Source organism: Etheostoma spectabile, chromosome 21, assembly GCF_008692095.1.
Source record: "Etheostoma spectabile isolate EspeVRDwgs_2016 chromosome 21, UIUC_Espe_1.0, whole genome shotgun sequence".
Classification (NCBI taxonomy): Eukaryota; Metazoa; Chordata; class Actinopteri; order Perciformes; family Percidae; genus Etheostoma; species Etheostoma spectabile.
The window spans coordinates 11,987,903-12,003,837 of NC_045753.1; the positions used below are offsets into that span (position 1 = coordinate 11,987,903).

The window sequence follows — 15,935 nt, forward strand, 5'->3', positions numbered from 1 at the left end:
GTAATTTTCTTGTTTCATTGACAAACAACGGAACGACAATAGAAAAATGTTCCCATAATGCTGGGTACAGACCTAATGGCAGGTGGTGGTTCTAAAAAGCAAAACAATGGCAAGCATACAGTTTACAGGAAGAAGTATTAAAATCAAAAAGTGAAAGTATCATTCATTAAAATTTGAAGTGGGGCAAAAAGTACGTACAAATGTAAACACATCTGCTGCACATGCTTAAAAAAAACCCCACTCCCTTTGTTGGACAGGTGGTTTGTGTAGGGTTTTGAGAAAATTGTGAATTTGCCTAACCTTGTGTCGTATTTTACAATCATCTGTCTGTAACAAAGGGCACATTGTCATCACTGTTCTGAAATGTCCCTCATTGGGTCTGTCAGAACCAGAGAATACTGGTCGCTGCCACATTTCATAGTCATTAAAGAGGAAAGAGAGAGAGAGTTAGAAAGAGAGAAAGACTTGCCATGCTGCTTAAAGCAAGCATGCTATCATTATAAATTGGTTGTGATAATTATGTTTTTATGTATTTTCTAACGGAAATTGACAGAAGGAGGTGTTGGATATTAGTTCAAATTCTAAACTTGTAACATACACATAAACATAACTATTAATGAACCAAATTGTGAAGCAGTGCTAAACCCGTCTCAAAAATGTGCTTTATCAACAGGATTAGCAACACATTTATCAGATGGGACAGAGACACCAGTTCATTAGTGGCTTACATTTGCTTCAGGATCATGCTTTTTTGAACAGTTTACAATAACAGTCACACATACTAATAACTCTCATGCACCCAAAATGGTACAGATTTTTATAGAAAAATATATAAATAATCACCCAAAAATCTATCACTTGCCATTAATGTTCCAATGACTGAGTGCTACAAATTAATTGCACTGCCCAGTGTTGGAAAACTAACAAGCTGACTGGGGTGACTGCTAAGGAAGACTCTAATTCTGTTACTACCTAATGGTCCATTAACTGATATGAGTTGTTTTGGTTCCGTTCTAATTAACTTCCATTGTTTAGTCAAGCCTGATTGGTTCTAGTATTTGTTTATACAGTCAGGTCTCACTATCTGGCTAAGAGAGGAGGTGAAGAAGGGTGAAGGGATAGACTGAGAGATAGACTGAGAGTTCAGCTAGGGTGGGCTACACTTTACCATCGGACTGATCCGGGAATACTGCGTTATCATCGGCAAAGCAGCGTGTGCCTGAAATGTTACCGTAGTCAAATATGGGCCCTTCCAGCAAAGTCACAATATCCAACCGATTGATCTTAGTCAGCACCGCAGTTAAAGCATCCGCTAGAGAGGCGAGACACAGAGAAAATGCATTCACAGTCATGTTATAGCATAAACCCTTGATATTGTCAGTTCTATTAATTCCTTGTTTTCATAAACTAGCAACATGTTTTTTCTCATTTAAATGAATGTTAGCTAGGAGAAAAAGACCTAGATAGGAACTACAATTTCCATTTCTTTTGGCCACACACACATAACAAACACACACACTGCTTACTTGTGGCATTTTTACCGTCCCTGTGCACCCATTTCTTTAGGAGCATGAAGCTCTGTGCTGTGAGGGAATTGGGGTTCTCCACTCTGATAAAGTTGATCTCTTCCACAGAGAAATCCATCTCCCTTGCCAGCTCTGTAATGGCAACAAACACCACAGGAAAAAGTATGAAAGTAAAACGATAAAGATTCCATAAGTTGTTGCCTTGACACTAACATTGCAAGAGTCTCATTTTTATTGATATCCTAAACGTGTCTGCACTGACAATGAGGCACTGTGATTTATCATCCATTGAGTGTCATGTTCTCTCTTAGTTATTGACTGACAGAATCACAAACAACATCACAACATTGCAAAAGGGAGTGCCAGTACAAAAATGCCTCCACAAATGCAGAAACTTCAGAAAATCTGTTGACAAGCTGCTGCCTGACACATCAAATGAAGTTTTTCTTGCTGCCACAGGGGTTTACATAGATTAACGTGTGTAGGAATGCAGAAAAACAGCAAAAATAAGCAGTAAAAAAAAATATATGAAGAGTGAGGCATTTTAAATTAGATGTCAGGCTTGGAGCAATTATAATTCACCTTGCAACTCATCTGGTCTCATGTTACAAGCTACATTTAATTCTTTATGGAACAAGAAGGGGATGGACATATTCTTATCTGATGAAAAAAATCACCATAATATGTGTCACTACTTCATTTCACTAAATGATTATGACAACCAAACACTGTGCCAAACAGTCTAAAGCTAATACAGGAGTGACATGCTGCTTGCACAGACTGGCTGTACATTTTAAACCACGAGAACATAATGTTCAGCAGATTGTTCACTGCAGTTCTGCAACAGGACCACACATTAAATATGGATTAGATTCCTGTCTCTGCCGAGCACTCACTCACTGCACCGGACAGACAGGCACACAACTATTCACACCCACTTCAGATGGACGACTGTGTACACACGGTTACTGCACACAAACACACACACGGTGACGCCCTCTCACACACATGCAGGCAGGCAGGCGTGGGGCAGTGCTGCAGTGCAGGTGGTCAGGCTTGAACTAAACTGCAGAGGCCACACCCTTATCGCTATACAATGTATACAAAAACTCCTCTTGCTGTATCTCTTACACACTCAAACACAAAGATGCATGACCTGGAAAAATACAAACACATTGCTGTACAAGCGATTTGCTATAATAATAATAACACAATAATTACTGTTTCTTTCAGCCCCCTAACTCCTAAAGTGTCTCATAATAAAGTGCGTATGTTTACATTTGTTTTAAATGCAGTTGAAATATGACAATGCAATCAGAGTTTTTTTTTAATTTTTCCCCTCTCAATTTGTATCATATGTATAGTGATGTATGGGACTATAAATGCCACTGCAGCACTGCTCAGTTAAGACATGTATACTATATGTCCACAAGATGGCAACAAACACTGTAAGTACTGGTTTGAGAGCTGGGCTCAGTCCATATATACATGACTGTTCTTTAAAATTCACATTGTTACAATACAAGACAGGCATCCATCAGTGAATATCTTGAATGCTATTCTCATTAAGTGTACGAGTCTCTGGTTGGAACTGATTCAGATGAACATTTTAGCTGTTTCTCTATGTCGTATAAATTACCATAATAACGTATTCTTGGTATTCTTGCTTCGCTTCATGTTTGTTTTTGAGTGTGCTCGTGGTAAAAAGTGAGATGCGTGTACACTCACCAGTCCAGCTGAGTCCGAGGTGGTCGGCTACAATAGCCATGCGGAGGTCTGTTCTCTCACAGGGACTCTGAGGGCCTGTGTCAAGGAAGCAGGTAAGGGCAGGACACAAACAGTTAGCATGTGTTACAATGACATCAATCCCCAAATTAATTAAAAGTGGTTCATAGTAAGAGATATACAAAACGGCACCTAGAATAATACCGCCGTGGGGATCAGTGATAGAAGAACCAGATTGGGTTGTGAACTGAAAGTTTGTCTGTTTCAGACTGCAGATATTAATGAGGTTTAACCATAAGACCTACTTAATACCTTATTAACCTACTTGATTAAAATTATTTTTTGTCTCTTTTGTTTTGGCATTTTCTGACGTGATATTCATGTTAAACCCAGTAGGGTTGGCGACTGATCAAACACAAAGACTAACTTTAGCTCACTGTCCCGGGCCTCACCTCTAGGCAAAAAAAAAAAAAAGTTTTTCTGGCCAGACACTCCTCAATGATCAGTTTGGGGAATGGATGCTTGATAAAAAAAATAGTTTGTCATTTTGGGAAATGTGCTACTGCTCGATACCACTCTCATGTCTCTGTCTGTCCAGTTGTGACAGTTAGCTTAGCTTAGTTTAGCGTAAAGACGGGAAATGGGGGAAAACAGCGAGCCTGGCTCTGTCCAAAGGTAAAAAGAAATCTGACTACTACCTACATAGGGTTATGTCAGATAATAAGACTATTTCCCAAAAGGTTCAACTATTCCTTTATGTTTTAAAAAGGACTGTCAATAGGACTATATTCTATTTATTTTCTCTTATTTATTAAGCCTTGTCAAATGCAGATATGCCCTCTAAACAGGACATACAGAATAGGTAATGGAGGTTTCTATATCATTTTCACTAGACTAGGTCTTGAAAACATGTCTCATTAGATTTTGGACTAGCAATATCAAAGAACATAACTGTAACAACTGAATATACGAAATCAAAAGCACCAGGATCTGTGAGGCCAGAAAAGGAGAAACAAAACCAAAAATTTAAATTTTCACACTAAAATGTTTGACGTTAGGTAGTATTAGTAGAAAAGGTTCAAAGAGTTAAAGAGTGTTGTTTCACATCACTAACAACAGGCAACATTCTTTCCCACTGACAAAAGCAATTCATGGCTTCAACTTGAAATCAAAAGTAGCCCAGCTGCACAACGTCTCACACCGACAGAAACACTCTTGTGGAGCTGACATTTATCTGATTGTCAAGTTCTGCCGATGAATTATTTTCGCAGTGTTTCCAGAGAGCAAAAGTATCACCAAATGATTTCTACAAACTAGGCAAGCAGACCAAAAACAAACACAAGGCCATATTTCCCCAAACAATCTTTTACATCTAGGCTCTTAATCATGTCTATGGTGGTAGAGAGTGGTGTGGTGTCATGTGGTGAGGTGCATGCTAATTGGATCTTATATGTGGAATGAAAGTGAGAATGTGGGTTGTACCCTGTAAGACCCCCACAGTTTTGGAAACGAATGCATACCAACTCCTAACTTAGCCCCTCATCTTGCTAACCAATAATGACAATTAAAAAGTACTTGCTGATATTAGAAGTGGAGGTCCGGTGCACCAAAGACATCACTATAGTCTGTTGCAAAGCTCCAACTAGCCATCAGGTAATTAATCCACTCTCACATACAGACACCCCTTTCCCTAACCAATTTTAAACATCAATCAGCATGAAAGCAGGGATCCAAGGACACATTTTCTTTATCAGTATAGCTGATTCTGTCATCGATTCTCTGTCTCTAAGCCTTTACCTATTTGTCTTCATAAGACAACACAGGACACAGATAACAAGAATGACAGGAAGAAGAAGGGACGGCTACACTTACATCACATCACAAAACACCCACAACAGCTACATGCATCCCATAAAGAAATAGAAAGTATAACAAGTGTTTAAAAAGAGTTTACAAACTAGTCTGGTTCTCCGTGACAGGAGTCGTGATTGGTTGATCAACCTGACTCCCTTGCTCCTTCTGCTCTTGCTCCTTCCCTCCAAGTGTCCGCCTACTCTTCCTCCTGCTCCTCCTCCTCCTCTCACTGCTGGCCTGCTCAACCTCAGCTCTCACATCTCTAGCAGATGGTGTTGATGTGGTGGTGCTGGTGGAGGTAGAGGTGCGTGAAGGGCAGGAACTTCTAGAAGCTCTAGATGGTTCTGACAAGGAAGTGTTCCTGGTAGTGCTGAGGCTGCAGCTCTCTTCTTCCTCAGTGGGCAGTGTTTTCCCCTCTAACTTTCTTTCAGCCTCCTTGGGAATGGTTTGGTCCAAATGTTTGCCTGCTTTTACCGACCTTGTTTTAACATTTTTGGAGACCACTGCACTGTTTTTTCTTCCCATCTCATTTCTGCCAATTGTACCTGCAGTTTTCACTAAACTGTATCTGTGTTCAGTACTGGATCTGGCTTTAGTTTGTGTTTTATTATCACTGGCAGTTTTATTGCTTCTATCACTAACAGCAGATTTATTTCCAACCTGCTTCTTCTCTCGGGGACAAGAGGAGTATTTCATGGCTTTCATTACTGGGATTCTAGATTTAGGAAATAAATTCTTAAAAGGCTGTAATCTTTCCCTGACATTATGCATTGCATGTTTCCTTACTAGGAATCTATCAACATTGTCTTTCACTATTGGTTGACTTTGACTGCATAGTTTGCCGCTGGGCGCCCTCACTGGTAGCTTGGACTTGCATATCTTGCCTTTGACCTCTTTTGCTTCTGTGTTTGTTATTAGCACATTATTATAAGCCTTGGCTTCCTTGCTGTTCTCCTCTAGCTGGCTGAAGGATGCTTCTATCTTGCTGACCTCCTGCAGAGTGGGTCTCAGAGAGGACAAGTTAAACACAACACTGCCAGCCTGAATGATGTCTGAATGGACATCATGGGAGTCAGGGATGTTGCAATTGGTATTGCTGCTCCATGTTTGGGGATTGCTAATCTGTTTTGATAGTGCAGAAGAAGAATCTGTGCTTTGGTAATAAGTGTGATTTTCTGAAGTCCAATCCAAATGATTGGATGTACCTGAAGGAAGTCTGTGAATTGAATAATAATCTGTCATGCCTGATGTATCAAAATTAGAATAATCTTTATAGTTTGAGGTTTCAGAATAATAACTATCTACAGTTGTTCCTGAGGTTATGTCATTAGAGTGACCAAAGATGCTTGGTATTCTACATTTAGAACTGCTATTTGAAGCATCAGATGTTTTTTCAGATGACATCTTGAATCCTGTTCTAAAAGTGGAGAATTTAGGCTCAGTATTGGAAGTTGAGTCTCTGCATGTGGTGTAACTGCCAGTTGCATTTGATATTTCTAGTTGGACAGTAGTAGTCTGAATGGAGACTTGAGGGACTGTTAAGGTATCTGTGGGATCCTGAATATTAAACTGATCCCTGTATTGTGGGGAGGCATCTACCTCTAAGTCCCTGACCCTGTACCTGCCCGCTGAGTAGTAATGCTCACCGATCTGAAAAAACTGGAGCCTCTCCTCCACCATGTCCCTCTTGCTCATGTCAATCGCACCACTGCGTGTCATCTCAAACATCTTCCCTTCATGGAAGGGGAATGGGTTTGGCTCGCTCGTCGGCGTGCTATCGTCGGTTGGTGTTCGGGCTGGGGTAGTGTCTGGTGTTGTGGCCTGAGACTGGTCATCCACAGCCAGTCCAAAAGGTTTAGGCTCACCATTGCTTCCCCTTGTCCCTCCCATGTCAACGACTTCTTCTTCTCCGCCTTTACTGGGCCAGGGGTCAAAGTCCAGCCCCTTAGTGGCAACAGTCTTAAAAGGAGAATTAAACTCCTCTTCTAACTTATAACTAAAGTAAGTGTCTGAAAATCCTTCTTTATCTGTCTTGTTTTGTTCCTGACTTTTAACCCCATCCTTACTAACACCATCAGGTATTGCACCATTTGAGGGGGTATCTTTTTCGTCCTTTTGACATTCCTCTGGGGTTTTCTCCTCTTCTATAACTTCCAGTTTGGTTGGAGGAAAAGAGCGGTCAGTTGACCTAAATGTGTCTGTTGCCCAGACGTCTCTCCTGCTTTCTGGAAGACCAAACAGCCGTATATCTGCCTGCTCACACAGGCCATCATCCTCATCCTGAAGTTCATATCCATCTAGGGAATCTATCTCTGTCGCATCTGTGTCATGAGAAAATTCTGCCGTTGTAGCTATTGAACAGTCTGTAATTGACTGGTCATTTCCATTTTGTTCATATTCATTCTCCTCTCCTTTGCCATTAGAACCGTTAGAACCATTGGACCCATTGGTCCCACCATTAGTTTCTTTGTTATTTCCATTTTTGTCATGTTTTTTAGATTTAGATGCCTTCTCCTTCTCCTTCCTCTTCTTCTCCTCCTCCTCCTCCTCAGGATGTTTGCAAGATAATTTCCTACAAGGAATTGGCTGAAAAATTGACTCATCCTTGTCTTCTCCTGCCTCTTCATCATTTGATTGACTGTCATCTTCCCCTGGGGACACTGGGGAAGGGGGTTGGATACGTATAATTGGCTCTGTTAGTAGATGCTTGTCATGTTCCTCCTGTAGGTTCACCTCCATCATTTCTGTCTCAGTTTCTGAAGAAGCACAGGAACCTTTCCTTTCTGAGTCTGACCTTTCTGAAGCCGAGTCTAGAGGAGGAGGGGGAGGGAACTCAATATAAGCGATACCTTTGTCTTTTGACACCTCATTGTGCTCCTGCTCTGATGTTTCATCATGCCTGCCATTGATTGCTGTTCCTTGCTGGTTGAAATTACAAGTTATTTCCTGCTGGTTATCATTTTTTGGCGTTTCTTTCTCATTTGCATTAGCAAGGTCTGCTTGGGTGCTGTGAACACTAGTATTGCTTTCTGGTAGGACCTCTTTAAAAGAGAAAACAACTTTGCTTTCATCTTCCTCTGATTCTTCAGATACCTCCATGATGGGACTGGGTTTCCCTGGCATGAATCCCATAAAGCCATCAGGGGTCCTGGGCATGAGGTCATAGCTGACCTCCTCAGAGCTGGGTGTCTCTGGTGTAAGAGGGCTTTTCCCTGAGCTATCTATAAAAGAGACCTGTTCTAGTGTGTCATCATCGGGGCTTATGGGGCTAAGTGCTGTATTTGATTTCTGTTTGACTGTGTACAGTGACCCTTTGGCCTCCCTCTCTGCTTGCCTTCCCACCTGGACACTGACATAAACAGGTAATGTTTTGATGCCCTTGAAGTTTTCTTTGGTTGTTATAGCAGTTGGAGAAGTTATCACTTTTTCCAGTGTGTCTCTAGGGCTCGGAAGGTTATTGGAGTTTGAATCTTTGGGTGCATTATCTAAAATTTCAAAAGTCAGATCTGTTTTTGCCGGGGTTGTCTCAAGACTCATCTGCATTTTGCTCTTTGATAATGTGGGGATCTGTGAGGGTTTAGCTATGGTCGGTTTCTTTGTGAGGTCATTATCTAAAGTAGAAGACAATCTTACAGGACTTTGGCATTCTGTCTTTTTTCTAAGGTTTTTGTTTAGTGGTTCGTCTGTGTCTTTTCTTGATACTTCTGTTATTACTTCTTTGGAAGCAGACTCACTTTTTGGGACTTGTTGATACTTTTTGGCATCAGTATCTTTCTCTAGTAGTCTAGTAGTATCTTGAACAACGGGTGTCTGGACTTTCTGACCTTTATTGCTTTCTTTAATTTCCAGAGTAACAGTGGAAGTGATATCTGTCCCTTTAGTAGTTGCTTTGTGAGTCTCAGTTTCACTAAATTGTCTTTGCAATGAGGGTTCTGGGGTGCTTTTGTTTGGTAATTTGTCTCCTGTATGTTTTGGGGTTTTAGATGTTGATGATATCAAAGCAGATTTACTGATGTCTGTGTCCTTCCCTACCTTTTTTGGACTTACTTCTTCGGATGTTTCAGATGCTTTTGAGGTTTTTCCGCCAGCAAACTGATAAACAGGAAGTTTGCTCTCCTGTAGTTTCTTTATTGACGGTTTTGGCTGCACTGGAGGAGGAATTTTGGTTGGACTAGACTGACTTGATTTCTGAGCCACAGATTCAAACTTCATCCTCACAGCACTGACTTTTGATGTTGATTTTACATGAGAGGGAGAACAGGGTTCAGACTCACTGGTTTTGGTTTGTTGTTTAATTTTGTCCTCACTGCTTTTCTGGGGACTGCTTGGTAAGCTAGAACTTTTCTTTACAGTTGTAGTGGTACTGCCAAACATTTTACCAACAGAAGGCTCCCTGAGTTTACTTTTACTGAAGCCCTCTTCCGTTTTAGGTTTTTGCAGTGTTTTCTCAGGGGTACTGCAGGCTGAGCTAGGCCAGGACCTGGGTTCCTTTGGCACTTGTCTCACAGGCTTTTTCTCAGGGGACTGCAGCTCATCATTGAGCTTCTCTGTTTTGTCCCGGAAGAATTGTGATACCTCACTGAGTTTTTCTTCAGCTTCCTTCACAGTTTGATCCACCCTATCCTCATAAAGGAGCTTATCTCTGCTCCTGTCATGTTTATCTTCTGTAAAACGCATCCAAACAGCATGTTTGGGGCTGCCCTGCTCTGTGGAGTAATGAAGCACTGTCACCTTATCAAACTGAGATGGTTCATCCCTGTGCACAAATTTACCAGAGACAGGGGACCCATCTCTTGATGACTTAGAAACAAACTCTCTTTTAGGGCTTCCATGCTGCTGACTCCCAGGGCTACGGCTACCACTCTGTTCAGAACCTACGTGGCGCTTTTTGTCTGTCACCATTGCCGAATCCTCTGTGTCAGAGTGAGACAGTAATGATGCATCAAGCTTTTCTGAGAGGAGCATTTTCTCAGCAAACCTATATGACTCGCCTCTGATTTCTGATAGCTCATCATCACAGTATTCTATGGAGTGCTGGCTTAACAGTTTCAGTGCTTTATACGAATCATCTGCTATCAGCTGGGCAGAATTTGGGCGACTGTCCTCCTCCTGTGACACTGGGGTGTTAACGCGAGATGTTTCTGGGAAGGAGGGGAGAGATTCCTCGGCAGTAAGTTCCTCCTCTTCCGGTTGGGCATCATCGTAATCAGTAAGTTCCTTAATTCCATGGTCCCCTTTGTAGACATAAAGCTCAGGGTGTTTCTTGGTTTCCCTGATAATAACCTCAGTCGGCTCTGCAGTGCTGTGGCCCTTTTCAATATGAACCTCAATTATCCTTTCAACTTTAGGTTTGGATTTAATGTCTTTCTCAAGAAATCTAGGAGTAAGCTCATCACCTTTGACAGAATCCTGGCTAGCTTTGTATTCAAAAAGGCCTGCCAGTTCTTTAGATGGGTCCCTACCTGACTGAAAAGCTTTCATGATGTCGCTAACTGACATACCTTCCTCTATCAGCTCTGCGCCATCAGTTAGTTGGGGCTTGTGATAGACCATTCTAGTAGTGGTAGTAATATGGGTTTCCTCCTTAAGACACACACTTTTGTTGATCATGGAATCCTCTTCTGGCATTTTGATCTGTAAGGCTGACATGGACCTAGTTGAAGCTGCATCTGGTTCTATAAAAGGAAGAGCAGATGCAGCCTCCTCCATTAATAAAGGCTCACAAGGATCATCGTAGCTTCTAAAGTGGACCACTTCAGTCCTGGTCTCAGCTACACAGGGAGGGATGGGTGAATCAGTGAATAAAGGCTTAGGTCCTGTACTCTCTGCACTCTGAGGAGCAGAAGGTGTCTTTTCACTTCTGGTCTCAAACCCGCTGTCTGACAGGGGACTCTTATCCTGCTCATGGGACAGGTCCTCGGGTGACTCCAAGATAGTGTCCGACCCTTGATATGATTCAGTAAGTTTGCTAAGGTCCTTCTCTGAGGGAGACCTAAGCATGCCTGAGACCGGTGGAGGCATTTTGAGTTTGTGCTCTTGTATTGACATAGATGGTTTGAGAACACGTTTCTGTTTCTCTTCCCCTGCTCTTTTTGCCTCCTCCTCATTCCTACATTTCAATTCTGCCATTCTGGAGAGAGAGCTAGCACCAATGTCATTTGTTAAAAAGTCTACTACTTTAGCCAACTCTAAGTCTTTGCTGGACATGGACTGCTGCTTGAGCAGGAGTGTGTTTTCATCAAAAGGAGTGTAATATTCTGAGAGGGCACCTCTTTGTGCCTCCTCAATCTCATCTTTGGAAAATTCCTCCCAATCATCCTCCGAGGCTCTCTCTTTACCTGCAATGGCCCTACCCTCACTCATGACATCCTTCTGTAATATCTTACTGACTTTCACTAAATCTTCTTTCACTTTCTCCACTAGAGTAAATGGCTCTTCATCCTCTAACTTGGTCTCTTTAGGAGTGCCAGTGTGTGATGTTTGGACAGTTTTGGCTGCTGTCTGTGTGTCTGTCTGTAAGATAGCTGTCATTCTGATCAGATCCTCTTTCATGTCTGCTACATCTTTTAGTATCTCCTGGTTAGAAGTTCCAGTTGGGTGGATGATGGCTGGTGTGATAAACGGAGGGGATTTCATTTGGGAATTTATTTTTGATGTGGTAACACAGGAAGACAAAGGGGAAGAAGAGACATGCGAAGAATCAGGCAGTGCCATTTTGAGCGACCCTGGCCCTGGTTTGACAGGGGTCTCTGGTATGACGTTAACTAATGAAAACACAGGTACAGTCACGGCGTTAGAAGAAACTGCTGAGTTGGAGGACGCAGCTGCAGATCTCAGAGAACCGTAAGCAGAGCTTGCTGCTGCAGACCTACGCGAAGAGGACAGTGATCTAAGAGTGCCATAGCCCGACACAGAATATGAGTCTATAGCTTCATTTATGGCTGCACTGACACCAGAGGTTGCTGCTTGGGTGGTGGCCTGGATCCTCTCCTGAAGACTGCTACATCTCTCTGAGAGGAGGTGAGAAGAAGGGGAGGATGGTGTGGAGGAGGAGGAAGGATATTTAACAGGAGAGACTGATCCATTCATCATAGACAATTCTGAGGAAGCTATGGTTGTCTTCCCTGTTGAGGAAAGAGACGAGAGGGAGGACCTCCCTCCTCTGGATGAGAGTGTTGAATCTACAGAGGTTTTCAAAGAGGACATGTTGGAGATGGAAATGTTAGGTGCACCTTCGTCTGTTGCAATTGTGGACCCAAGGGCAGTTTTAAAAGGCAGATTAGAATTGTACATGTTGTAAGGTGTCTTTGGCGATGCTAGAGCAGTAATAGAATCTGATGACTTCTCTGGTACTGAACCATTGGGTATTGCGTGAAGTGGGGAAGTCCTTGATGTGTATGCTGAAGCAAAGATTTTGATTGATGCTGGATCTGTGGCAGGTTTACATGGGCTCCCAGAGGACACAAGGCTGGCAGACCCCTGGACAGGATACTGACCCAGCTGGACAACAGTTTTAATGGGTGAAGGCATAGTCTTGTAAGACCTTACGGGGGATGAGGTTGATACGTCGCTAACTGATTTAACTGGGGATGACAGGATAGGGTGTGGTGGGTCTCCCAGGGTGGCTTTGATTGTTGCAGGACATGCAGGTGAAATGGAGGAGAGGGGCCAGGTAGTTTTCAATGGAGAAGCAGCTGGTGAGCCTGTCGGTGAATCGGTAGAGGTGAGGGAACCCCCCACTCCGACGGGCCTTGTTTGACCAGGGACGGTAATAGGAGCAGTCGACCATGGTGGGTAAGGTCTGGTTGGAAAGACAGGTTTGTGAGGGTAACCAGCAGGCAGTGTTCTTGCTGTTGTGCTTCGTTCAACTGTGGTTTCTTCAGATGATTTTGTAGAAAAATTGGTAAAGAAGGAATGGGGAAAAAAGAATAAAAAGAATGTGGAATAGTAAATGTAACAGAAAAGTATGTTGGGAAAGGAAAAGGAATAAAAAATGTGAAAGAAAAAGAGATCAGAGGAGGAAGAGTTTGTCAGTGACACAGTCCTAGTATAAAGGAAGGAAAAATTGCAGTTTAATAAAGTGCTGATATTTAAGTATTGATTGAAGATGGAGTTACGAAAAGAAACGCTTTGTGTTCCTGTGTGATTCAGGATTGGGACATGACTCAAACAGCAATGACAATGAATAAACTCAACAAAGCACACACAGCAGCAAAGTAAAATTCTTAAGACAATGGCAAAGACTAACAATTGACAACAGAAAATTGGTAAGACAAATGCACCACAACTAACACAAAAACAACTTCTCTCTTTGGACTTTGGACTTGATTCTGGCGCTAATTTCAATCCGCTTTTTAAAAGTGCCTTTTATCTGTTTGGTCCAAAAATGACATTCAGTAATGACAGATACCCCAAATACAGTTTGGACACTATGATACAACAAAGCCAAAACAATGGCTGCAGAAGTTTCCATTTTATTATGTAACAAACAAAATATGACAAAATGTATTTTCCAAGACTTAAGTGTTGGACCATTTTGTCATGCAAGATCGGCAAATACTGGTGAGAAGCACAAAGTGTGAAAAACAAACAATTAAAAGTAAGCCAAACTCAAGACCTCCTATGGAGCATGCGTGTCCCACAAAAGCTGCTACATCATCACAAAGCAAACAAGAGCTTTAAACTCAGTAGGGAAAAATGAAAAACACATACAATTTTACTTTAACCTCCCGCCCAAATGCCTATAACATGGTTGGTAAGGCAAAGATTTTTTTTTAAGTTGCTTCTAAAACTCAACATTTGAAATCAACCAAACAAACCCAGAAAAAGTACAACTCACAACGTGGGCAAGCACAGCACAAAAACCACTCATTGACCCATGCAAAAATATGTATGTAAACATGTTGTAAACAGGCATGTGGACAGTGCATGTTATGTAGGATGAGAAATATGCATTTACATTTTTAATTAAAATTAAGTGAGAAACAATCTATCACGCATTTTACAGGTTAATTAATATTCTTTTAAATTGGCATTATTATATTCATCAAAGGGGTTGTTAGTGAAAATGTCAAAACTCACTCAGTGCAGGCTCGGCCAGATAGCTGAAGCGCTTACGTAAGGCTAGGGATGCAAAGGTATGACGTCGCTCTGGCTTTTCAGTCTGCAACAATAGCAAACAACACAAAAACCTATTAGTTCTTGGTCACCCTACGTTGTATGGTGCTGCCAAATGGCCAACACCTTATACATGTTAAATTAAAGCAAACCCAATTGTCTGCATTTGTTGGTATTAACATACTCTAAAGACAAAGCCAATATTTAACAGTTGCGTAATAAAGCAGCAAATTGTCCTTTAAGAGCATTTACTGCACTGCACTGCAGTACTACTTACACTAACGTTGCTATGCCAAGCTAGAGAAATTAGCTTAGGTTAGTCATGATAAGCCTACAAACTCTACAATTTAAGTACTTAAAAGAGCAAATAATCAGTTTTAAGTTAATGTGACTATGGGTTAAATCTTAACTTAAGGACAATGTAAGTACATCTATACTCCAAAGCCACTTGTATCACATACTCACAGTAGGGCGGAAAGGATAAGGATTGGACATTGGACAAATTGGACAAATCGTTTTTCATAGCTACAATATATCATGCAAACTGAGCAGCTAAAGGTTGCTTTGAAGGAAAGCTCGTATTATTCTTGTAGAAGCGGAAAGAATAATGCTATGATGAAGCAGGGCCGCTTTAGATCTAGCGCAGAGGGCAGCAAATGGTGGGGAGGGTGTGGTTTACCTCATCCTCTGCATCTGACTCCATTTCCTGGTTCCCAAGATGCATTGCAGAAACAGGGGGAAGTAACATAATGGAAAGCAGGGGGAAAAGAAACATCAGGGTGTGAAAAAGGAGTGATTGACAGAAGCTCCAACTCAGAAGAGAAGCCACTTTAGCAAACAAAAAATAAAAAATAAACACAGACAAAACAAACACCAAAAAGTATAAAGCGCCAACACTCAGCAGCAAAAACAGTAAATAAACTCAAGCCACGCAAAGCCAGCTTGATATTCAAAAAAAAGCCTTTTGCACAAAAGCCCTCAGCCAAAAGCATGTCATCCAAATCAAAAGGTAGGTAGGAACAAAATGAAACAGCCAATGACAAGAACTTACAACCGATTTACATAGAGAGAAGCTTTAAACAGATAAAAGACACAGTGGCGGCAGTTGGGCCAAAGTCTTTCTCTGTCTTTCATCTATCAGCGTTATTGGGGCCAAACGTACCCTAACCATGAGTATGGTTATGGAGGTGACAACAGAGAATGGTGAGTTCACGTTACCTTACCTTTTTCACTGCAGGAAGCGTGATGTTCAGGTTGCACACGGCAGTTTGTGGAAGGCCTTTTATAGTCTTACACTCTTTAAGGAACGTAAGACGGCCGCAGGGCTCCTGGCTGGGATCTCTCACCTAGAGAGAGAACATTGCTTCTTTATGTACCTCGTAGAGCCCGACCGATATATCGGCGGGCCAATATTAGGCATTTCCCGATCTATCGGTATCAGCATTTATAATGGCCGATTCAAAAGAATCACTTGTAATGATAAAAATGATTCTGATAAATGAATATTTTATTTATCTTCAGGATGCAACCACAAAGCATATAAAAATTCCTTATAACCGGATGTCTTTAAATTAGTTTTTAACGTATTATCTTATCATTACATAATGACTAATGGAACAGCTCAATTTGTACGTAGTCAATTCAATTTTTATTTTTATAGCGTCAAATCACAACAGTTATCTCACTGCGCTTTTCATAAAAGAGCAGGTCTGG

The 15,935-nt window shown here is 41.6% G+C and overlaps 1 protein-coding gene across 50 annotated transcripts in view; it reads right to left on the bottom strand.

Moving 5' to 3' along the window:
• Positions 1–15,935, bottom strand: part of LOC116670945 (ankyrin-3) — a 152,702-nt gene that overhangs the window by 13,833 nt on the left and 122,934 nt on the right. For 33 of the 50 annotated variants that reach the window (XM_032501707.1, XM_032501702.1, XM_032501698.1 and 30 more), the window contains 7 exons: positions 15,446–15,568; positions 14,902–14,928; positions 14,187–14,268; positions 6,752–12,982; positions 3,255–3,329; positions 1,527–1,658; positions 1,169–1,312 (listed from right to left, as the gene is read on the bottom strand). In XM_032501707.1, the coding sequence (XP_032357598.1) occupies positions 1,169–1,312; positions 1,527–1,658; positions 3,255–3,329; positions 6,752–12,982; positions 14,187–14,268; positions 14,902–14,928; positions 15,446–15,568 (6,814 nt within the window). Of the gene's footprint in view, positions 1–1,157; positions 1,313–1,526; positions 1,659–3,254; positions 3,330–5,209; positions 12,983–14,186; positions 14,269–14,901; positions 14,929–15,445; positions 15,569–15,935 lie in introns of those variants that run through there. The other 17 variants (XM_032501675.1, XM_032501672.1, XM_032501676.1 and 14 more) reach the window with 8 other exon arrangements.